The sequence below is a fragment of the Thermobia domestica genome, chromosome 4 (genome assembly GCF_964235325.1).
Source record: "Thermobia domestica chromosome 4, izTheDome1.hap1.1, whole genome shotgun sequence".
Classification (NCBI taxonomy): Eukaryota; Metazoa; Arthropoda; class Insecta; order Zygentoma; family Lepismatidae; genus Thermobia; species Thermobia domestica.
The window spans coordinates 271,687,323-271,714,037 of record NC_137457.1 but is presented as its reverse complement, the minus strand read 5'-3'; the positions used below and the strand labels follow the sequence as shown (position 1 = coordinate 271,714,037).

The following is a 26,715-nucleotide window of genomic DNA, read 5'->3' as shown; positions in this document are numbered from 1 at the left end:
GCTGTTTGCATGAAATGACAATGAATGAATTAAAATGTTAAGCTCTAGCATAGAATAATGAAAACCTAGATTATTCATTTCTTTATAGCTACAGCTACAGTTGCAGCTGCAAATGCTAATTCGTAGGTAGATAGACCTAATTTTCTATTTTTGATTCTAAACAAATTCCTTTCAACGCTACCATATTTCCTTGCACTTATAAAATACTGTAATATGCCAATTACCGTACATTTTGCATATTTGAAAGCTCCCAAAAGTGAAATACAGATCAAAAATTTGTTTCCACTCATTTATAAAAGATTTCACAAATTCCTATTGGTAAGTCTTTGCTTTGGCCATTTCATTCATTTTTTCGATTTAGTGATTTGATCTTTCGGTTCCGGTTTTAAAAACTTGTCTGTTAGCCCATATATATATATATATATTTTCAACACCTGGATAGTATTATTAGTGAGGATATGAAATGTGAACGTGAAATGAAAGCAAGGATAGGAATGGTGAAAGACGTCTTTAGGAGGAAGAAAATATTATTGTGTAGGATCTTGAATAAAGAATTGAGAAAAAGACTCATAAAATGCTTTGTATGGAGTGTTGTACTCTATGGGTCAGAAACATGGACCTTACGCAAAAATAATGAAAAACAACTGGAATCTTTGTAAGTGTGGATGTGGAAAAGAAAGAAGAGAATTAGCTGGGTAGAGCAGAAAACGAATGAGAGGTTGTTAGAAATGGTGGTGTAGAAAAGAACAATTTTAGATATTATTACGAAGAGGAAGAGAAACTGGTTGGGACATTGGTTAAAAATGAACTATATCGTGAGGGTCGTGCTAGAAGGTATGGTGGCAGGAAAGAGAAGGAGGGGACAAAGGAGACTATAATTAATGGACGATATCAAAACAGAAAAATTATACGTTAGGGCGAAGAGGTTAGCGGAGAACCGTATAGCATGAAAGCTTCTCAGTTGCGGATAATGACAATGTATCTATGATGATGATGATGATGATGATGTATTACTTAAGTTACTTTAAATTAATATTTCTGTGTACTACTTAGGATCTTTCTGGTAAAATGTTGTATTATATAATTATCTATAGGATTTGCAAGATCATTTTTATGTCTAGTATTATGATATATATATATATATATATATATATATATATATATATATATATATGTCACTATTGCATTTAAGTTTTATTTATTTATTTATTTTTATGTGAAGATTGCTGTTCGTAGTATATAAAGACAAGTTGGTTGTTAGAGTTGTAAACTCTTTGATTTTTTTGTATGATTCTCTTGATTTTTGGTATTATTTATCGTTTGTATTACATCTTTTGAATTTTTAAAAATTGTCCTACTTTGCGTTGCATTTTTGCACTATTCTGATTTTCTACGAGCTTTGATCTTTCCTCTTGAACATTTTCTCTTCCCTAATACTTACTGTAATTAGACTTTAGCATGCCTAAATTCTTTCGCCATATCATTTAGCACATTACTAAAAATGTCCTACTTCAACATATGATCGCAGTTATTTCGACCATTTTTCTTACTCTTCTGTAAAACTAATGATGTAATATTAGTCTTGAAAGCTAAACGACTTTACTTAATATTGTTTTCTCAAGGTCTATTTTGTTGATTCTTGTCATATAAGTACCTTTATTTTGTGATTTCCTTCAGCAACGTTGTGATTTTTTAAAATTTAACAACACATCTATATAATAAATAGATACATTAATGGACATTGAATATAACATAACAAGTATTCCGTACAATGTAATAAAAATTAATAATAATAATAATAATAATAATAATAATAATAATAATAATAATAATAATAATAATAATAATAATAATAATAATTGGTGAACAGGCCTTCTCAGGCTAGCAGCCAGGTAAATACTGTTATATCTTGCGACGTTTCGAGGGTTGACATCGTCCTCATCTTCAGGCGAATATGATGGGGCAATAGAGTGTGATTGGACTCTTCTGATTGGTGGTTGAAATGGCGGCTTCTGATTGGTGCTTGAAATTGCGGGATATGATTGGTGTCCATGTTTGACTTAGTTGGAAGTCTCAAGACGATGAAGATCTCTTCCAATGATCTTATGGTTAGTTTCAACGTGGTATCATTGTTTACCAGAGTTCCGATCAAAGACACATTACTGCTTCTTGGGAAACACTTTCGGCTTGAGATATTGGATCTCTTTCAACATGTTCTCACTTCAATCTTCTTCCTATACCGTGGTCAGTACTATGAACAAACAGAAACATAAGATTTTATTCACAGATACCAAAATAATAGCAAAATGCTCAAGAGTTTGGGACAGAAGGATAAAAGAAGCTGTTACAATCACACAAGAAAAAGCGAACCTTAACAGAGACAAAGGATTCCAACTGAGTCAAACATGGACACCAATCATATCTCGTAATTTCAAGCACCAATCAGAAGCCGCCGTTTCAACCATCAATCAGAAGAGTCCAATCACACATACTTGAAGTATAAATATTCCATACACTCTATTGCCCCATCATATTCGCCTGAAGATGAGGACGATGTCAGCCCTCGAAACGTCGCAAGATATAACAGTATTTACCTAGCTGCTAGCCCGAGAAGACCTCTTCACAATACGTCGCCAGGAAAGCTTCAATAGATACTTGAATAATAATAATAATAATAATAATAATAATAATAATAATAATAATAATAATAATAATAATAATAATAATAATAATAATAATAATAATAATAATAATAATAATAATGACTCACCATTTGAGGGTAGCAACACAGAAGATGCTCCATACAAAACATTCGGCTGTCAAGTCCCTTCAACTTTTCCTCTAGCATTCTCACCCGAAACAACAAGTCATTGTCCCGTTGCAATTCTTCTTTGAAGAAACAAAGTAATAAAATACGATTATTATAGAAGGGCATTTATACATGGTCGACACTTACTAATATCATTATTTTATTTAAGCGATATCGCATTGCAATTTGCTACACAAAATCAGAAAAATTCGGTAAAAAAAATGAAAAACGAAAGATCGGAAAATGCGATACACTTGTGACTAATATTTACTACCAAAGTGAACTATTTTTGCAACAGTATACAATATGTTATTGTCTTTCGTTCATGACAGAACGCACCTCTCTCGATTTTACATACAATTAAAGCTCAGTGATCAAAATCTAGAAAACCCAATATTTCCTCTTAGTTGTCTCTAAACTTCTCAGATTACATCCTACTACGGACTACAAATCATATTACGGGAGTCTGGCCATTTATCATTATTGTACTTCTTTGCGTACATTTTTAAATTATTACATGTCTACGTAAATAATACAAAACATATAATAATAATAATAATAATAATAATAATAATAATAATAATAATAATAATAATAATAATAATAATAATAATAATAATAATACCAAAATAAGAGAAAAAGTTCATATGGACCTATTACGAAAAGTGCATAGTTTCAGAGCCAGGGCTGTACAAAATCTCGAAAAAGCTAAATTTCAACAGGCCCTATTTTGAATTCCAGGAACTGTGGATGGTGGTCCTTATCAGCATATAGGAAGTCACACATAGACTATCCAAAAATGCATATTACATCAACTTTCGATATATGTGCAGTGTATTCTGTACAGGGTATAATTCTCAAATATGCTCTCAATAGAGTTTTCAGATATATCCTGATTTTAAGGAGGGTCCAAAGTAGGCAGGAGGTGAGCCTTGAGAACAATCGACATCCAGTGCTTCGGAGGGAAGTCGGAAGTGTTAGGAACAGGCAGCTCCAGGTTTTCCTCTGTTCGAAATAACGTGTGATGCGATGTATTTCGTCACGGTATATTTCACGTTTTGTTCACTTATAAGTGTGAAAGAAAACATCGCAACATGCTTTTTACCGAGTACGAGAGACCGTGCTGTTGACGATCCTTAACACTTTCCGACATCGCGCCAAAGTATTCCGTGTTCACTGCTTATTGTTTGGCTACTTTGGACCAAATATAAAGTCAGAGTATATATCAAAATTCGGTTGATGGCATGTCTGGAAATTTCACCCTGCAGAGATTACTCTACACAGCCATAGAACATTAGTGAAATATAAAGTTTTAGATTGTGTATGCGTGACTTCCTTTACGCTGTTAAGGACCACCACTCCACAATTTTTTGAATTCGAAATAGGGTCTCTTGAAATTTGACTTTTTCGCGATTTTGGACAGCCCTAGCTCTGAAACTATGCACTTTTAGCCATCGGTCCATAGAAACTTTTTTACTTATTTTGATGTGAGGAATCACCTCTTACAGTTTGTCGGTATTGTTCTTTAACACCCTATATATATATATGAGAAAATGTGTAGTTAAAACACAATCCTACACATTGAGAACTTACTTATAAGTTCTTTCACTAAATCTTTCATCAGACAATTAAGAACAGAAGGAACGTAATATTAAAGACCAGAGAAGTATGTATTAATCGTCCAAGTTGGAGGTATGTTCTCCTTTTATTTGAACTAATGCCCGCTTGGACTCTTCACATCTTGTTCTGTTTCTTTAATTTCACTTAAAAAAAACTTTCCCTGCCTAGTTGCGGAATCGTTAAGCGGACAAAATTCTAGTGCACTTTTTCAGTGGATGAGGTTATTTATGTTCTCTTCATTTTTTGATAAGTAATTCCTTTTACATTCTCACTTCTGAATGAATTTGCTCCAACTACATGTATATACCTTTCATATAATCCAACCTAGAACGTAACTTTTATAACTATTTTTCATCTTTATTTTATTTTTATAAAAAACTGACTAACTACTCTTCTGTAACATCAGGCAAATATCACATTGCCACTCAAATGCATAAACACACACCGTTAGTAGTACGTTGTGTTTCATACGGTGTTATACGAGAGACAGAGTACTAGAGTCGAATGATTTGCTATTGTCTTTTCAAATAGCGCTGCCGGAAAGAGATATGGCTCTTTTACGACTAAACTTAATTATGTTTTTAGTAATAAGTCAATACGTCTCAATTTGAGAATACCAGACAGTTTCGAGAAGTTCATCTGTCTTTCTCAGTGGCTCTGAAAATTCTACTGCAAAATTACTTCACATCTCTTGACATAATAATACCATCTTGCACTATTACCTGACTGCATAGATGAAGAATGTTGTTTCCTCGTAGAATAGAAGATTCTTCTTTCTAACTTCCTATTATAAAACGACTTCTCTTAAGAAGTTCAAGAAACGAAATATTCACTTTCCTATAACTTTCAGGAAATATCTTCATACTTAAATATATAGCTTGAAGCTAACCTTAAACAAATCAAATACCTCACCAATGTAATTTGTAGTTCATACAAATAAAGCCCAAAACCCACCTAAGGCATCCGAGTTTTATATATATATATATATGCTATCAGTTTCAGCGATAAATTGTCACATTGTCAATGCGTTTAATTTTAAAAGAACTACATTACTTAGGTGTTTTCTTCTCTACAAAAATAATGTTTGTGAGAGTTAATAAAGAAGTTTTCTGAAGTTTCCTTTGGACTTCCATTATTAGAAATTGATATGCAGATTAAGTTAGGTCTTTGTAATCAAAAACAAAAACAAAAGTTTGCTTAAAATTATCTAAAAGTTGAGCGGCATTAAAACTTCGTGTTTTAGTTCAAGAATACCACTTTTGTTCAATTACATATATTCAAGTATAAAGGATTAATTCCCCTTAACTTATAGATGATAATGCACATTTCATTTCAATTATGAGCTCGTTAAATCACAAAGGCTGTTTTTCTCATTTCACACTGGTAAACAACTACCAATTACACATGTGAAGTATTTAATTTGTTTAAACAACGCACTTCAAGCTACATATAATCAAATGTGAAATGATTGCTCCACTTTCCTTCTCAGAAGATTATAAGGAAAATACAGTGAAATCTGTCTATGTTGGCCACCATCGGTTTCACCTCAAACTGGTCAACGTAGACAAGTGACCAACGTACAGAAAATAAATGATTTTTAAGGCAAAAATTATTATAGACCGCAGTAATCATTATTATTGTAGCTATTAATTATTATCTTTATATTAGTTTGTATTTTATAAATAATACATGGTAAAATTTATTTCTGGAATAGAAAAATATTCTAGGAAATAAGTATTTATCGTAATTCGCCCTTCTCTCGCAATGCGTATAAATGTAATTTCAACATGCTAATTAGCTAATTAGTTCAAATTCAGACACACACATATATGTGATTTTGGCTTCTGTATTGACATCTTGTAAGATATGGAAAATGAATACAATAATACGTGTTCATTGTACTACTGGGGCTATGGCACATATATGTTTCTTTCTATTCCTTCAGCTATGACAATAGATGAGATAAGGTAAAATGTCAGTTCCAGAAAATACTCAAAGCATCCACACTCTGAGCAGCCGCTGTCAGGAGTGAAATACCGAAACCCAGTGATTGGGCATTTGGTAAATGGTTGTTGACCAACAAACAAGAAAGAGGTTCATTCTGTTATCTTGTGTCTCTTGCTTTTTAACACTTTGAATCCGATCTCATTTGCTCTAAATTTCCTTCAACATCCTCAAGAGGAAAAAGGATTCGAAGATGTAACGAAAACAAAAGAACATCTGAATCCGTTTGGACTGATCCACGAAGTGGTTTTACACGAGAGAGTATGAATAGGAAGCCTTAAGGGCACTAATCTATTGATACACTTATCATAAATGCAATAAAGAGTACCACCGTTTGCTGTGTTTTTGGAGAAGTTACTTTCAATTGACAAGTTTTTCCTTTTTCTCTCTTCGTTTTACTGATCTCTAGAACACACAACAGTAATGTATGTTCTGAAAGGATTCCTAAGAAATAAAGATCTCGTAGGTATCCAACATACAGAAGTAAATTTTACATTAGAAGCATAAGAGCACGTATGTCTTATGGTAAACTGCTGGTTCCATAGGAGACAGACCAACGTACGCAAGTAGCCCAATGAACAGGTGTTATTGTATTAATGTTCCATATCTTAGAAGAAATCAATATAATGATACAGAAGCAAAAATCACATGTATGTGTGTGTCCGAATGTGAACTAAAATTTGCCTTAAGAAAATCCATGGTTACCATCTATTGGTCTCAATGTGACCCCAGTGTCTTGACAATAGGCATGTACTACATATTTTATTGTAGAAGGCTTCTACGAAGTACATGAAGGGAAATCTTTTAATATATATATATATATATATATTTTTTTTACAACATTTCCACAGATCGTGGAAAGTGGTAACACGACGTGAGGAAACTAGTGCTTTCGGAGGGTTCCTCCCCCCTCCTTCCGGAATGGGTTTACCGCCTTTCTCCCGGAACTGAGGTACATTTTCGTACAATGACTGACCTACGTATTTTTATTGTTTCGATCCAGCCATAAAAGGATGAGTATATTACAGGAAGTTGAAACGATTCTTGATAAATTATCAAATAAACTTGTTCAACCAGGAAAGACACGCTGGCTATCTTACGAAGGTAGCGTGGCTATTATCTGCAAACACTTCGCCGCTATCTACTTATCGCTAGAACACATTTAGATGATGTTGAGGACTATTCGAGTCTGACTGGAGAATTGCTACTACTATTCAAGAAGCCTTCCCGTGTTTATTTTGACTTTGTTATCAAACTTCTTGAAGGCACTAGCAAAACTGAGTAAGGCTCTTCAAAGTACTTCGAATAACATTTGTGAAGTCATGTCGTTCATACGGAAGAAATTCTTGATGCGTCTGCCCTCTGCAGTAGAGATAGGTGTGATAATATATCCGAACAAGAGGTGATCAAGATTGGAAAGTGTTACAGAGAGGCAATAGTGCAAAATGTGAGAGACAGGTTTACTGACGACTTTCGGGCTGTTGCTGCATTTCAAAAGACCCTTAAAGAGAAAGAGGAAAATCCAGATTTTAAGAAGCTTTTCCAAGTGTTGGACATATCTCTGGAAGGCATTTCTTTTGAGTATACAATTCTATGACGATTGCCAGAAGATCTTTCGTGTATGCAGTTTTTCTGTAAATTTGTTTCTGATGATCAGAAGAAAGCGATGTTTCCATTGTTGTCCTCCGTAGTGACATTGAGTTTACTCTTACCTATTGTCTCAGCGTCTATTGAGAGTTTATTTTTCACGATGAAGCAAATTTTGTGTTCCAAGCGGACTCGACTTTTTCCTGATTATGTGAACGCATGGATGAAAGGCTCGATCGAGGGCCTGAAGATACCTGACGTACGAGAATAGGAAAACCTGGTTGTTTTTCAATTCAACAACTTCATATCAAAGTCATATAGGAGTTTTGAAGAAACCAAGAAGAAACATTTGATAACGATGAATCCATGACGTAAGCTTGTAACATGGTGGTAAGTTTGGTTCTTGAAGTTGAACCTTTAGAAAAGGTAATGTAGAAAATGCCCCAAGGCACCAAGCATCGAGGTGATATTTCCTAAGTGATGTAGAAAACTTACGTAGAAACTGTGAAGTACTCAAGCACTCATAAATATAAATTTCATTGTTGTCCTCTCCATCTATACATATAGTCGATGGTAGAGTTCGGTGGCTTAGCCTTTCCTGTTCCTTACTTTCTTTTTTATCTATTTTTCAACCCTTTTGCGTGACTATATCTTGCCTCAAAAGCTTGCCACGTCTTTTCTTACTGAAGTTTGTGTCTCCTCTAAAATGCTTGTTATGGATATTTTTTCTATCTTATTTTATCACGTATATAATATCATTTACGTTATGTTATTGTCCATGCAACAATATCATAACTCCCCCCTCAGTAAAAAATACACACCTCATACTGAAAATCCTGGGAAAACCCCTGCATTAAATTGCGATGTGTCTCTAGTGCAAGGACAAATAATGTTCCAATAAAGCCTCCTTCCATTTAGATTTCATTCCCGGATAAAATCTTCTGTAAGAAGACTGAGAAAACTGCTCGCTTTAGAAAACAAAATGGGAGAAATCACAAGGTTTCCAAATGGAATAGCCTTGTTACTGATGATTGTGTCAATTCGTTGGACACATCTATACATAGAAGAGATATATGTGATGAGGCCTTGTCTTGGTGCAAACGGACTAGATTTACAGCATTTCCATACATTCAAGGCAAGCTTTCTGTATAAATAGGTGTCAATATATGCTCCTGATGGTATGGAGAACTGATTTTCCAGTATTTACGCACCTGTTGAATAGTGAAATTTTGCGTTATGGTAGTATCCCGTGGTGACCATAAATTCCTTAGAGAAAGTTACCTTGCAATGGCGGATTAATTCTAGATGATATTTTTGGTCGTGTAAGTTATGGGGGAATTTTGCCACAATCAGATAGATAGAAAATAAATGTAAGCTTGATCTAGCGTAGCGGTGAATTTCTACTTGTCACGAGAAAGAGTGCGTTCATAGAGTTTTCTGAAGTTAACCAATTTCTTCGAACGATGGGCTTCACTTAGGTAATGCTCCTTTAACTTAAATACTTTTCAGAGATTAAAATTGTTCCACAAGGGGCGGTTTACAGTTCTTTGGCACACGTGTAGCCATCGCATGTTTTGTAGTGAGCTTTCCCTGCAAAGCCAATCAAAAAAACTTCTTAGGCATACCTGGAGTTTCTACACTGCATAATCATATTCGATATAACTTAATGGGTGAACTAATACGTAGCTGGAACGTCTTAGATTTTTTTTCGCTTAATTATGTTCTTAATAATAATCGATTCAGTGGTACATCCATTTCATTTGCACTGTTTTTGAATTTTTTAGACACTAAAAACTTGACATAATAAAAGTGGTACGATGTATTTTCCCCAAAATATGTTCATTTTGAAAGACATGCTTCACACACTCACGACAGCCAAACTATAGCTATGTGTTAATCTTCAAAGAACCCAGTAAGATCGTACCAATGGATGAGGTTTGAAAGTTGAACACTCAGCCTTCTGCAAGAAGTTAGAAAGGATAATCTGCTATCCCAAAGAGAAATTGCATTTTTTATCTAAGCAGTACTGGTAACACTGCAAAATTGAAGTATTCCCCCAGATGTGAAGTAAGTTTGCAGTAGAAGTTTCAAAGCTACTGAGGATGACAGGACTACTTGTCGAAACTGTCCGGTATTTTCAAATTGCGATGTATTCAGAGGTTAGTTATTGCTAAATAAATAACGAATTTGAGTCAGTTTCATTCACTAAGTAATAACAACTTAGATTAATTCTCAAAATACTCGATGGAAAGCTTCTTGGCGCTTAATCTTTAAAATTACAGTCATTAGAAAATACGATACATAAGACAAATTAAAACCAAAGTAACTTTACTTCTGTATTGATAAAATGGTAGATCATGATCTAAGTTTGTAAATATAAATTTAACAGACAAGTGAATTTTGTTTCCCGCTATAAAATTATCACAGATTTGCAAACTATGGTGTTCCATTACTGAAAGTAGATCTACCATTTTACATACTTCAAATTCTGCTTCCTAAAAGTTCCTTGTATTTTCAAGCTTTCGACCCTTGCTTGGTGTTTTATTTATGGAGAATAAAAGAATAAAAGTAATAAAGACCTCAAGAAAATATAAAAGAATGGGTATAGCGATTAAGTTACATTTTGTAAATTGCTGTTGGCTACATATCAAATCGACGTGCGGCATACTGTAAACTAGTTGGCTCAGGTTGTTCACAGCGTGCTGCACTTAGATTTGATGTGTAGTCATCAGTAGTCTATTCTTTCATATTTTCTTAATGTCTTTGTTACTTTAACTGCTGTTTTTATCCTTTACGAACAAGGTCCCAGGCAAGGGCCGAAAGCTTAGAAATGAAAGGAATTTTCAGAAAGGAGAATTTCAAGAATGTGAAATGATTATGTATTCCACATAGCTTTCACGGAGATATCCATAATTTACAAACTTTAATTTTTGATATTTCGTCTATGTTTTATTTATTTTATTTCAACATATATTTCAAACGCACTGACTGCAATCATTATTAGACTTCAACTAATTTAAGAATTATTGTACAGTTACGGCAGTATAATTTTACCTGTTACATTTAATAATCTTATATTTTAAGATGAGACAATCAAATATTATTATTATTTACAGTTTCATTTGTATTTATAATATAACTATTTTCCCAATTATTTTATTACTAGCAGAATACCCGTTTCTTCGCACGGGAAGAATACGTTTCATTTTAGACATAAAGGGTAATGGACGCTGAGTTCGGATTTAAAGGGCATCGAAAGTGTCACTGTTCGTCTGAGAAATTCCAAAAACTATGGATTTGGCACTAATATTGGTCATTTTCCATTATATATATATATGTATATATATCTTTTCCCCTAGTTGGGGGGCTGAATTTGGATTTAAGCGGCATCGGAAGTGTCACTGTTCATCACAACGACCCGGAAAACCATGGATTCAACACTAATATCGGTCATTTTCAATCTTTTTTAAATATCTCCCCTTCCTCTTCCCCTATATTGCAATGTCAAAGTGAAATGATGAAAAGCATCCCAGGCTCGAACTTCATCTACGTTGAAAATTTGATCGAGATCGGTCGTGGTTTTATATCCCCTTCCCTTACGTTGTACCGTCAAAGTGAAATGACAAAAAACATTCCAAGCTGAACCTCATTTATGTTGAAATTTTGATCGAGATCGGTCGTGTGGTTCAAAAGGTATGAAGTCACAAACATAGTGATTTTCATTTTTACACATATAAATTCTTCTTCTTCTTCTTCTTCTTCTTCTTCTTCTTATTATTATTATTATTATTATTATTATTATTATTATTATTATTATTATTATTATTATTATTATTATTATTATTATTATTATTATTATTATTATTATTATAAATGTTCCAAATATTGCTCAATTTCAAACCTTCCTCCCAATTCAATATTGTATCACGTAATTTTGATACTAAACTTAAATTGAAATAGGTAAATAAAACACGGATGAAATACCAAAAAAATTAAGTGAAATGGTTGTTAATTAAGTGAAATGATTCTAAGTATTCCTGAGCGTGCTGGCACATTGATATGATAGAAAATCTATCGCTTACGATTTTAACAGAGATATAAGAGAGTGGATAGAACCCACTCTTGACATGCTAAATCAATTTCTCGCTATGCCTTACCACTTTTGCTCTGATCTCTGTCGATAGTTAAACTGAAGAACTGAATTATTTTAGAAGACTTTCTACACATATCGTAGTTTGGAAGTGAAAAACTTATCCATCTATTAGCAGTAAGTATAATTTTCCCGCAGTTTAAGTCACAGCATAAAAGTAACAAAATAACAACTAAAACTTCTGACAAAAATCCCTAACACTTAAATAAACACTTACTTCACAAAATTTGTGCTAAATTCTAACTTATCTACAGCAACTAGTTATTCAACTATCTCTTACAAGCTACAAGTTGTCATTGAATATTAGATTTATAACACTGATTTGTTTACAATCTATGCTTTTCTGACCTTTGCACTAAGAACCTTTTCGGAACCAAAAGAACCTTTGGATTTAATTTTAGCATACAGAGTATATGCAATTTAAAGGGTACAAATATAGTTTAAGATGCTTAATTTAATAAAATTAATGATCCAAAATTACATTCAGAACTAAAGTGCAACATTGGCCAACAACATTTAATATTCATAAAGACTGTAGACAAAAATAAACTCATGTATTAATATTTCAAATTTCAAAATGATCAAAAATCTGATTTTATTAAAAAAAAAACATCCTGCATACCTTTATTTGGACAAGGGGTGTTCGAGCAATTGCAACCCTAGAGAAGAAAATAAAAGGGCCATATTATATTATCAGAATAATTATACTTCTTTATTATTTTATTTTTCATTTATATGCACTAAATTTTTGTTACATAGACCACTTGCTTTCTACCTCACATTTTCTAATGCTTTTTACACTACTTAAGTTTAGTTTGCGTTAAGTCAGGATACATGTAAACAGAGACGCAGCTAGATACTTTTTAAATATTACACATATAGGGTGTTACAAAAATAAAATACCACATATAGGGTATGTTATTTTACAAAAATGTGTTACAATATTTTGGGAACATATTCCTCATACCAAAATAAGACAAAAAAAGTTCATATGAACCTGTGCTCAAAACTGGATAGTTTGGGAGTTATAGGGTGCCGAAAACGTGAAACAAGTGAATTTTAAAATTTCATAGCTCCATGACTATGGGACCTATCGTAGTCGGGTCAAGACATCACTGAGGAGCTGGTATGTGAACTATGCAAATAACCATGTTTAAGAATGCTCCAGTACTTGCACACCAATTTTTAGAGAGGTAGCTAGAGAGTGATCAAGTACTCCCAAATAGCCTCTCTAAAAATGATTGTACAAATACCGGTGGTTCTGAGTTCACAAGTTTACATACTAGTTCCTCAGTGATGTCTTGACCGGACTACAATCAGTCCTATAGTAGTGGAACTATGATTCTTTAAAGTTCATTTCTTCATGTTTTCGACATCCTATAACAACGAAACTATACATGTACTCTTCCGACCACAAGTCCATATGAATTCTTTTTTTCTTATTTTGATGTAAGGAATCTATTTCCGAAGTATTGTGACAATTTTTTTTTGTAACACCTGTATATATTGAAACTATATTTATCAGGTACATGGTAATGATTATTTCACTAACTTCATTACCAGTTGGTCATTCCAACAATATTGACAGCAAATGTACGGATACTACTTTGTTATACTCTTTTGTTGTTGGAAATGGAAATGGAATGGCTTTAGATGCTTATTCTGAAATAATGAAAATTCTGTCCGGGTTACTAACAAGATATTAAAACGTATTATGTGTTTCCCTCGACTCTAAATTTATATCTGTTTTTTTTTTTCCTAAAATTTTGGTATTTTAAAGGGTGTTGCTATTTGATTCTTTTCAGTGAACAAATATTTTTTTAATTAATTAAAATTATATAATTGTGTTAATCAGTGGCGTATTTACGATTTTGTTTCGGGAGGGGCTTTGCTAACTTTCAAGGGGGGGGCTTTGCCTCAAAATGTGAAAATTCTGCAAAATATTTCATATACTTGACTATAGTAAGTAATATTTCGGGGAGGCTTAAGCCCGGAAGCCCCCCCCTTTAATACGCCACTGGTGTTAATAGATGATTTAGACACAATATTTTATTGCATACTTCACGTTTATACCTGACACGTTTTATTATTAAGAAAAGAAAAGCATAGCATTACAAAAAAAAAAAAAAAAAAAAAACCTACACATTTTGGGAGTTATCTGATTTCAATAGAATTGGAAAATTTTGGATTATCATAATTATGCCGCATGAATCTCTGGCAATTTTAAACTGGAATTTTGCAAATTTAATTGCTGCTAACTTTGACATAAGAAAAAAGAATCTTCCAAATACACTGTTTTGGTAAAGACACACTAGATTAACAAGGATAGATTATCCGATGAAAGTTTCACAGACGTTACAAGTTGAATTAATAGATCCAAACTTATGATTTATAATATTAAAAATAATTTGTGATCAAACCAAATATGTAATCACGTAAAGAATATAGTTAAATGTGTCCAAAACATGTTGAAAATTCTGCTAAAATGTCTAGAAGCAAGACAATTGTACAATCTGGTGAGGAGTGGGTATCGCTTTGGAATATATAATGTCAATCTTCTTAGAAAATAGTGAAAATATAAAGATAATTACATAAAATGAAATAGTTGTTCGTTTGTTTGCTTAAATTTAGCATTTTTTCAGTCCCGAAGCAATATGAAACGTGAACTAACAGTGTAAGGTGGAATCCGAACCGCCGTAATGAGTTCAAATATTTTAATGTTCTCCCACAAAGAATTCAATGCGGAACCATGTACAGAAAACGTGCACGCCCGAATCACTAGACCATTGGAGGGAGCAAAATGTTATAATATAATGATTGTAAAATGATAACATGAAGCTCTATCTTATCATGAGTGTAAGTAAATTTTTACTTTAGTTTTTGTATTGTATAAATATATCAACTAAGTTATCTTCCTGCCAGTATAGAAAATAACACACTTTACATTTATCTAACCTTATGATGGTTGAATTATCTGGGAAATAGAGACCTGCACGGGCCTAATTTTTCGGCCCGAGCCCAATCCAGCCCGAAAAGTTTTGGAGATTTTCGGCCCGAGCCCGGCCAGGCCCGATAGATTTTTTAAAATTCTTGGCCCAAGCCCGGCCCGGGCCCGATAAATTTTAAAAGTATCATTTTGTAACATTTTTCACGGGCACACTTCTTCAACGTTTGCCTTTATTCTAATTATCGTTTAATGAAAGTCAATAATTATTGCAATTAATCGGCCCCAGCCCGGCCCGGCCTAAAGAAATAACAGAGTCGGCCCGGCCGAGCCCGGCCCGTGCAGGTCTCTACTGGGAAACAAGAGGTTTAACTTGTTCAAAAACATTTTCAAGTGAAAGAGATTCCTGAATCACGATTATATGCTATTGTCAAAATTTGTATGGATTGAAATGCTAATTCATTAAATCTACGTGGTTTTCGGACAATATACTAGTTGTAGCTTGCGTGGTGTAGTGTCTAATGCAACTGTGTGTTAGAGAATCAATTAAAAATCATATCCACGTAAATCCTTCAAGGACTAATCATGGCGATAGTTTTGAAAACAAAAAATGGTTGAGATAACTTTTATTATTGACATTATTGACTACTTATCGTATTCATTTTCCACTCATAACAATTTGCCCCACACATAATTTCTTCACTTTCAATTTGATATATCGTCACTGCGCCTCGAATAACCGCTATGTGACATTTCTGCCGAAAATGAGTTATGTCGTGCAAATAAACTAGAAAGCTGTCAGTAAGTGTCCCTTGTAATGTCATAAGTTAATATTCAATTGTTTCGCCACAACAATGAAAAATTATAGATTGAAATTAAAGGCTTCTGGTTCTCATTACTTACGCATTGATTAATGTATACAAATCATCTATGTGCTTATAAAGGCGCAAAAGGTGCTACGTAAACACAAAAATAATAATATAATACTGTTGAAGCAAGCTACAACAATGTGCAGTGCACAATATATTCAGAACCAATTTTATTACTTTTTTTAAGTGTTTCCGTGTATGTGGCAAAATTTTAAGAGTTCAGAATGTTTTTTGCTTCTCCTGAAAAGTTGTGATTTTAACACATACCGGTTCTTCGAGGCGATGCGACGATATATTAATAAAGGACAAGTAAAACCGACATAGAAAAATAATGTCCATAAAAAAAGTACTGGATCATTTTAGCTTAACAACCAGAATGAAGACAAAGCACGAATGTGGTATTTTACTCAAAGTAGAGACTGTAAAATCTGTATACTTATATAGATCAGCACATACAAAGAACTGACTAGTATGAGATTTGTATCATTCATATAGATCAATACGTGCAAAGGAATAACTAGCCTTCAAACGAAGCAGTACTATCAATACTCTGGCAAGCTCAAATTTTCATAAATAATATGTAACTACCACTATCTTGATAAAAATTAAAAATCAAATAATCTAGAAAAACAGTCTCGGGAGCAAAGCATGAAGAAAATAAAAGCATGCAGTTTGCTAAACAAAGTATTAATTAATAAAACCACTGCGTAAATGAACGGTTAGCATTCTCGGACACAATTTGGAATTCTAGAGTTTGAATTCTAGGAAATCGTTAATGTGTTTCTTTTCTTTTCTTTTTTTTTTTTTTCGTTCTTAGTACGCAAATATCGGAATGATTTCCTGACTATAATTCTAACATAAACACTTTTATTTTGTATTGTATCATTTGTAAGCTTAACAATACAAAATATCAGCAAAGAAGATTCCTTGATGTTTCTTTAGTGTTTTGTTATCACAATATCTAACTATGCTATGTGCAAATCCCACCTTAACTTGACAAAAACACCACTTAGTCTTACTAAGCACTACTGACTTGTTAAGATACACATCGTCACTGGTCCTAAATTTGCAATAAATTACCTTACTTTCATTTTGAAAGTTGACCTTTACACTACTCTCTCTTTCAAGTCAAGAAATGTACAACACTAAACCGTTTTTTAATGTTTCAGTTTCACTTAAGTTATTGAGCTGAGCGAAGCGAAGATCTTATACTCGGGTTAGCCGTTTGGTTGTCCGCGAACTCCTCCTAGACCGTTTGGCCGATCTCAACCAAACTTAGCACGCTGATAGAGTATGTCGTGCTGAGTGACAACATAGGTCGAAATCAAAAATCCGATGTACCATCGAGGAATAATCACCGAAAAACGCTTCCTTCTAGACCGTTTGGCCGATCTCAACCAAACTTAGCACGCTGATAGAGTATGTCGTGCTGAGTGACAACATAGGTCGAAATCAAAAATCCGATGTACCATCGAGGAATAATCACCGAAAAACGCTTCCTGATTACGTAGTTTAAGCTCGCTCAGCTCATTTCATTGCAATCGGGTATATCCATTGCATTCCTAGTTATAATATAAATAGCAGTTTACATTTTAGTGCGATTGCGACAAATGTGTTGCTTGGACAAAGGAACTTTAAGATTAGTATTTCAAGCTCATTTCAGAGTTTAACATATTCATGTCCCTATATTATAAATATGGGAAAGACAAAAGCCATGGGGAGTGAAACAAAGGGGTCGATGTCAAATATAGAAGTAGAAGGGGAGACAGTAGAACAGGTGACTAGTTTTCGATACCTGGGTAGTATTATTAGTAATGATATGAAGTGTGAACGTGAAATAAAAACGAGGATAGGAATGTCAAAAGAAGCCTTTAGGAGGAAGAAAATACTACTTTGTGGGATCTTGAATAAAGAGTTGAGAAAAACTTGTAAAATGCTTGGTGTGGAGTATTGTGTTGTATAGGGCAGAAACATGAACATTATGCAAAAATGATGAAAAACGACTGGAAGCTTTCGAAATGTGGGTGTGGAGAGGAATGGAGGGAAGTAGCTGGGTTGAGCGGAAAGCGAATAAGAGAGTGTTAGAAATGGTGGAGGAGGAAAGGACAATTTTAAATATTATTAAGAGGAAGGGAAACTAGTTGGGAATTTGGCTAAGAAGAAAGAGTACGGTCGAAGGAAAAAGAGGGAGGGATAAAGGAGACTACAATTAATGGACGATATCAAAACAGATAAGCCGTGCGTGAAGACGAATAGGTTAGCGGAAGACCATAGAGTTTCTCAGTTGCAACAAGTGACCTGCCAATAATGTCGGAATACCTATGATTATGATAATGATATTATAAATAATTCATGTAAGATGAAAAGAAATTTTAACTTTTTCACGCACTTAACCGTACCGCAGAAACTTTAAGTCTTTTTTTCTACAACTTAGGTATGAGAGTGAGTCATAATTGTTACCATGTTTTCACAATTTAAATTACAACTCGTTCTAGAGGTAGTGTGGCAAGTGGACTACTTAACACGGAGGCTGCCAGTCAGATTTTGGTAGCAGCGACGATGAGTGCTCAACAACGTCTGATACGTGAACTGTTTCTGTATGAGTTCGAACTCGTCCATAATGCTGCAGCAGCAACCCAAAGTATTTGTCATGTGAATAGGCAAGGGCAGTGAACCACAGCATAGAAACTTGTTGGTTAAAGAAATTTGGTGCATCTTGTAAAAATATCGAAGATCAACCAAGATCTGGGCACCCCAGGGCAAATAGATCCTGAGGTCACGTCATTGTTTCAACTAGTTTGTTTGGAAATAAACGAAACGAATTATTCATTCCAAATTTCGGGGAAAATTTTTAATTATGTGATAGCATTAAGATACAGTATAAACACTGATTTTTGTCACTAGAATATGATTCCCTATTTAGCTTTAGCTAATTTTGGTAGGTTTATAGTTGAAGATCATAGATCTTATAAAATTATTCCTAATTTTTTTAAGTAACGGTATTTATTCACTAGTTAATGGAGAAAGACTAGACTTCTTTTTGTGTAGCGGTGAAACATAAATAATATTAAAAGCTTTTTTCTTCTGTCTTTTTTCTTTGGGAGAAAATCCATGTTCAGAAATTGAATGAACTAGAAATAATTAAGTAAAAACTGAAAGTCACCATTTTTCCTACATAGTCCTTTCCAATCTTAAGTTGTAATTCATTCTAAAAGAAAGATAATTGATTATATTTATTGTTTCAATTACAACTGCTATGCCACTTTACTCATTATTGTTCTATCTCTCTCTATTCATTGCCGTTAAATATAATGCCTGACTTTAACCTTGTGACAAAACAGAACAATCTATATGTGCGTTGGTATACTTTGCTGTGTGTTCACTTGTTGTGAATTAAAGTGTAATTTTTCGACTTTTTTAAAGACATTATCAAGCGGCAAAATAGTCAGCTCAACTTACATATGCTGTAGTGTAAATTACTAAGAATAAAGAATTTAGGTTCCAAGTTCCCCCATAGTCTTGGTATTTAGATTCATTAGACTACATTATCATAGCTAGAACCAGAAAAAGACTACAAGGAGATGATTGACAAAATAGTTGACACTTGGAAAACTATATGGAATGGAGATCAACAACGAAAAATCGAAAATCATGAGAATACACCGTTGAAATGCGCCCTTACGGGTCAGAGTAGACCAAAGAGTACTTAAAGAGGTCGGTCATTTCAAATATCTGGAGAATATTTTGACGAAAGACACGTCCTCTCCCAAAGAGACCAGGTCGAGAATTGCCATAGGCGGAGAAACATTCAACAAGAAAAGGTCACTCTTAACAAGCAGCCATAATATTGGACGAAGGAAAAAAATTGGTCACGTGCTACATATGGAGTATAGGACTGTATGGTTAGGAGACTTGGACATTACGGAAGTTAGAAAAGAAATATTTAGAGAGCTTCGAAATGTGAATGTTGGACGAAGATGGAGAAGATAAAATGGAGAAGATAGAAAGAGTAACAAACGAAAATATTTAAAACGAGGAGAAGAGGACACTTCTAGCCAATATCCTTTGTAGGAAGACCAATCGGATTGGAAACATCTTGCAGAGAAATTGTTAGAAGGAAAGATGGAAGGAAAGCGAGGAATAGGAAGAAGAAGAACATAAGTGATCGATGATATGAAAAATTGAAGAAAATAATATTGGTAGTTAAAAGAGGAAGCTGAAGATCGAGAAACGTAGAAAAAACATTTCCAAATCTAAAATTAAAAAAAAAAGAAAGTCTTAGGAGCTGTGGAAAGGCAGAATACTTAATAATAATAATAATAATAATAATAATAATAATAATAATAATAATAATAATAATAATAATAATAATAATAATAATAGACTACAGTTCTAATAAATAAAATTATTTTTTTAAATATTAAAATTTATTTGAAGACTCGCTGTAGAAAACAATGTAAGTGCCAGAAACAAAAGTCACTGTAACAGTTGAGACAAAACATAGTGAATTATGCCCAAGCGTCACAAAATAGAACATATTATTGCTTAGAAATATAACCTAGTATATAATGAAGTGTGAAAATCTAACTAAGGCATAAACGTATTTTTTTTTTTAAAAAAAAAGTAAAATAAGTGAAACAATTGCAAGGTGGTATTTACATTGTTTTCTACAGTGAGTCCTTAATTATTCATACAATATCGCAAATTAACGTTCCACTAAACGTGTATGTTATATATATATATATATATATATATATATATGAAATCTTTAAGTTTTACGTCCTACGGTTATGTCGGCTAGCTTAAAGGAGACGGTGATGATGAGTAATGAATGATGTGGTGGAATGAAGAAAGTGGGAGGAAACGGGAGAACCCGGAGGAAACCCACGCACACGGTGTTTGTCCACCACAAAGTTCACTTGGCGGGGGATGGGATCGAATCCGGGACCCCAAGCACCAGAGGTGAACGCTCTACCACTGAGCCATATATATATATATATATATATATATATATATATATATATATATAACATGTTTTTTTTAGCTTGATGTTTAGAAAATCTGGTTTATGTGAGTACTTTTGTTGCCTATGCGCGAAGTTAGCATATACATATAGTATGTGTGTGCTAATTGAAGAGTATGTGTTCTATGAAGACGTTTACTAGCAATATTTTAGCATTTTATTATAGAATATTGTGTTGCATTTTGCACATGTATGTGTAACATTGTAACATTGAAATTATCGCTCAACAGCCTTAACGCTAATAATAAGATAGTTAAATATAATGTGCAAGTATTAATAAATGCACTTTCAAATGTTGTTGGCGAATGTTGACTTTCTAATCAATAAATTTACAATACAAACGCTTGAAAATCTCTAATACAACTGATAGCAAATAAAAAGGAATAAGTGCATTCGGGATGCAAAAACTGAGCTGAGCGAGCGAATTCTATGTACAGTTATCACTATGCAAATTGGTCATTGAAGCGCGAACTGTTTTTTAGCTAGTTTAATCAGGAAGGATTGGAAATAAATTAAATCTATTAATGCTAATAATGAGGCAGGGTTGTTTGACCACTATTCACAAAGAGCATGATCGATTGTAACCATCGCACTTCAAAATTACCTGCTTCATAAAAAATATTATCGTGAGAAATTTCGTTAATGTGTATCATAGAGTCTCTGATTAACCTAGTTTTGTCTTTGGGAGTCTGTAAGAACAGATACGTCCTTAATCTGGTAATGCTAAGTACGTGAGACGGTTTCTTGGCTACGGATCATAACAATCTTGATTGAAACTATCTACACAATAACATTGCTACCAATACGCGAAATTTGATTATACCTCTAATATTATTTTAAAAAATCGATGTTACTGAATGAGACAGTTTTTCTTCCACTAATCCTCAAGAACATGACCGATCATAATTATCTCGGTGTGAAACAATTTGCAATACAAATGCATCAACGTTCGAGATTTGGCTATTCTCCCCAAATTAATGTTAATGAAATCAACGCTAATGTGTATGACAGCTTTCGACCGCTAAACAAGACCTAAAAGAAGTTCCCTCAAAAATCATCTACATTATGATTATCATTGTACAAAATTTGACCAATATAACTCGAAATGCTTTTTGGTAGATACGAATTGAAAGAAATGCACACGTGGACGAAGATATTCGCTCTTTCACCTCAATAACAATACATTGGTAGAAATGAATACATTACAATCAAAGAACTTTACATTAGACTTTTGCAAATAAAAACAAAAGAATGGCTTCACTCATAAATCTCTTGCATTCAGTTCAATATCATACCAATCCCTTACTGTAATCGTTATAGTAAGCAATCAAAAGTAATATAAAAGGATCAGAAATTTTAATCTGCTTGGATGATACATGAAAACGATTATAAGAAAGATAAGAAAAATAATGTTTTGAATGTCAGAATTATCTCTACCATGTGTGACGAATACTCTTTCCTTTCTTCTTTTTGTTCTTTTGCAGAATAATGCGCCAAATTCGAAAAGACGATGCTCTTAGCAAACTGCATAATTTTCTTCTTCATAATGCTCCCGGAACATTGTTCGATATTTTATTCCACTAACGCAACCCATTGCTTCTGTTAATAAGTTTTTGTCTTTTATATATATATATATTAAAGTACAAACTTACCTGATGTTTTAATTTTCAAATCAGATTTATGAGTTGTCTTATTATCTCCCTAAAACTATAGAGTAATATGATTTTTCATCTACGTCAGGATACTTAAGCTAAGTTAAATTTTCTTGTTACTAAGGATTTCCTGCATAAAAACAGAAGATCCTATAAACAAAGGCAATTATTTTTGAAGGTTAAACATTATGGGCCTTATGCAGAGTCGTTTTGACGCGTGATTAGTACTACATTAACGAGTTCGACTAACATATGTTTCCTGCAGTAGTCAGGCCTTTAGTATGACGCTAATCAAACGTCAAAACGACTCTGCATAAGGCGATATGAGACTTATGTAGAATCTTTTCTAGCCTTGTATTAAGAACTTGACTAACGTGTAATGCTAACTTCCATATTTAGAAACACATTCATGAAGTTAACAATAATTTATAACGAAAAAAGGACAGCCACGACATCTCCGCAGAATTTTTTAAACAAATCGGAGAAATCAACATAAAAGAGAATATGTCTGTCTGTATGTCTTACCTAGATTTCTCCCAATGTGTTTGAACAACCTTGCAGAGAAGTTGTGGCTGGCCTTCTTCAATATAAATCGCTTCACGAATGTGTTTCTAAATGCAGAAGTTAGCATCACGCGTTAGTGAAGTTCTTAATACAAGGCTAGAAACGATTCTACATAAGGCCCTATATGTTTATGAAGAACTAACTAACCCTATGGCCAATGAAATCCTGAGGTTCAATGCCGCGTTCACAAAAACTATCCAATGACTTCTATCCTTAGCCAATTGGATCCAGTTTCTACTTTGTATTCCTATCTCTGCGAGATCCATCTTAATATTGTCCTCCTATCTGCGCCTAGGTCTTCCTAATGGTCGTCTTCCGTTGGTTTCCCAGTCAAGACTTTGAAAGCGTTTCAATTTTCTTCCTATCCTAGCTACATGACCTGCCCACCTCAGCCTCCTAGACTTGATGATCCTAACAATGTTTGGTAAACCATATAAATTATGTAGTTCATATGTGTATGAAAACAAGTAATATTTTGCATTGTAACTTTCCTTTCCTAAAGTGTATATTATGATATAGAGCTGACATCTCGAACTGACCGATGTAATGATGTTGGGGCAGGTTTATACGGTCAGAGCTAGAACAGAGAGAACAAGTTGAGCAAAGAATGGGAAGAAATTATAAGCGGAATGGAATAAAACATAATGTTGACATATATTATAATTACATGGGCGCATGGGGGTAAATTCAAAATTAACAAAAAAATTGGCTACTTACCAATGAATCCTCTCTTGAAGCATTTAAAGGTTTTGACGTTTCGGAACTCTCAGCTGGTTCCTTCCTTAGTGGCAAGGTAAAAAGGATTAATACGGAAAGGAGAAAAAAGGAGTAAATCCGTTACTTTTATATAGTGGTATGTATTCCTGGTTTTACTCCTTTTTTCTCCTTTCCGTATTAATCCTTTTTACCTTGCCACTGAGGAAGGAATCAGCTGAGAGTTCCGAAACGTCAAAACCTTTCAATTTTTCAAGAGAGGATTCATTGGTAAGTAGCCAATTTTTTGTTAAGTTGCCAGTATATGTTTAGTCATGAAATTGCAAGTAGTGTATCAGTATCACCATTGACTAGGCTTTGTTTGCCTGTCTGTTTCGTAACTTAATAAAATTATTATGTTTCGTACAAGTATATGTGAGAAGAATTGGTAGTGCAGTGCACTCTGTTAGTTGCTAAGATAGAGAAGAAATGAAAATGATGTTTTAATATTAAATTATATAATTCATCTCAGAAGATGGAAAGATTTCAACTTGTTCTAGCTAGTACAAGCATTTAATTTGTAATCGCATAAACAAAATTTACATGATGATTATAAAGAACAACATGAAACGTGTAAGAACAAAATTAATTACTGAAGGATAGCCTATGTCAAGGAAGACCTCCGCATTGTTATGGACTTCTTATCTTAATACTTTACACAACAAATGAACGGAATGACTTACAGAATGATTATTGAAGAACCTTGAAGTTTCAATACCATATTGACGACGTCTCGGCTAATTAAATGAATGTGGTCTCTAACTTCTTACGTCAACTATCTTCGACAAACTTCTATCTATGACTACCTTTGACTAACCTCTTGTTTATTATTCAGGCAGTTTATATAGTTGGGATTTGTGGTTTCGTCTTTGTGTCTCTTTCTGTTTTCAATATTCTTATTTTCAAATGCTTTCACTTTCAATTTCACTTTGTTAATTGTGGCTTTCAGGAAGTGAGACTGTTCATTTTAATTTCTGGAAAGCTACTAATTCAAATTACTACAAGATTTTTAATATCTTATAACAATTTAGTACATCTAAGTTACATTTCATCATTGTCTTCTCCAGCGCTAGGTTTGCTGAGTTCTCCTTACTCCCTCTGTGTGATTTACTGAGAATATGAGAAGGAAACTGTGATTTACTGAGAATATGAGAAGGAAACCGTGATTTACTGAGAATATGAGAAGGAAACCGTGATTTACTGAGAATATGAGCAGGAAAGCGTGATTTAGTGAGAATATGAGAAGGAAACTGTGATTTAGTGAGAATATGAGAAGGAAACCATGATTTACTGAGAATATGAGAAGGAAACCGCGCATCCAGTTGGAAATGAGTGCGATAGATGTTTTATTTATATTGAAGAGTCAAAGCTCACTTCATAAATAAAAGTGACTTAAATGTTTTTACTAATCATTTTAATTATTGTGTGATTTTTCTAAACCCTATATTTTTAGGAGCCGATGCAATTTTATTGAAACAAGTTCTCCGTCAACAATTACCTATGATAAAGAAAGATGCTTTTCCAGATTTCTTTCGTAGAGATGTCCTTGACCTCTAGTCGGTACTATAAAGATTTTTTTGTGTTCGTTAGTGTTCAGCCTAACAATCAGTCATTACGATAAAATTAATGAATTGGCATCTATGATGGTAAAAACTTTCACACAAAGAGAGAACAAAGTCAAAATTATAAACCAATTCATCGTAAGACAAGATAAAATGTTTCTATCCACTATAGTATATGTTGTTCTCTCAGTAACGAAAGAAGCTCTCATGAAATAAATAAGTAAATAAATAAATAAATAAATAAATAAAACTAAACAGCAAGATATGCACAAACTGCAGGAAGTGATTCGTGACATCAAAACTATTTAAATGTATCTATGAACATAATCAAAAAAGGTATATTGGACAGTTACGCAGACAGAGATAGCTTGTGCACATTTTTTTGTTCCGTTCCAATGGTCAGGATTCGGTTGTCGATTCCAAGTTGGCACCCCTGTCACTTGTACACGACACGGAGTTCGACAACATGTAAGAGGACATTTTGTCTTCTTTTGATGTCACAAATCACGTTCCGGAGTTTGTGCATTTCTTTCAGGTTCACCCTGTATATCTGAATCCATATGAAATATTAAAATAAATTTGAAGCAGACTGGGTTGCGAGTGGAAAAGCTACCTTTTAGCGTACTTCCAGGTCATATACAACAAAGAAGTCGATACCTTCTGTTCTGTGTTTCCTCGAGTACCACATCTTTCAACTTGCCTCTTATCACCATGAAGTACATCAATAGAATCGCCTATTGTAAGTAAAGTATAATAGAGGTTCTGTATCTCAGCTAATAAAGCACAATCGTCCTGCCTCTCGGGGCATAAATATAGACATTGCTCTAAAAATCAAAGAACATAGATAGAAACTTCTTGCGTTAGTGAAAAATCTTTTCTTCTGTTCCTTTCTTTCCCTAATAATTATCTTTCGCATTCACAATTGAGTTTACAACTATCAATTTTCTGATTGCTCTTATAATTATCAAACTTCTGACTTAAATTTCTACAGCTGTCATCATATAAACAATTTTGTAATAATTAGTATATTTTGATATTGGAAAAGATAGTTCTAATCTGGTTCCTGGACATAAGAATTACAACTACTTGTCTGGTCCCTTTGTCAATGTGACTTTTATTATTATTATTATTATTATTATTATTATTATTATTATTATTATTATTATTATTATTATTAT

The 26,715-nt window shown here is 33.5% G+C and overlaps 1 protein-coding gene across 6 annotated transcripts in view; it reads right to left on the bottom strand.

Moving 5' to 3' along the window:
• Nucleotides 1-26,715, bottom strand: part of LOC145684068 (uncharacterized) — an 86,070-nt gene that overhangs the window by 22,126 nt on the left and 37,229 nt on the right. For 3 of the 6 annotated variants that reach the window (XM_081755916.1, XM_081755921.1, XM_081755915.1), the window contains exons 3-5: nt 26,195-26,361; nt 12,793-12,829; nt 2,771-2,889 (exon numbers count right to left, since the gene is read on the bottom strand). In XM_081755916.1, coding sequence (XP_081612042.1) covers nt 2,771-2,889; nt 12,793-12,829; nt 26,195-26,361 — 323 coding nt within the window. The remainder of the gene's footprint in view (nt 1-2,770; nt 2,890-12,792; nt 12,830-26,194; nt 26,362-26,715) is intronic. The other 3 variants (XM_081755917.1, XM_081755918.1, XM_081755920.1) reach the window with 3 other exon arrangements.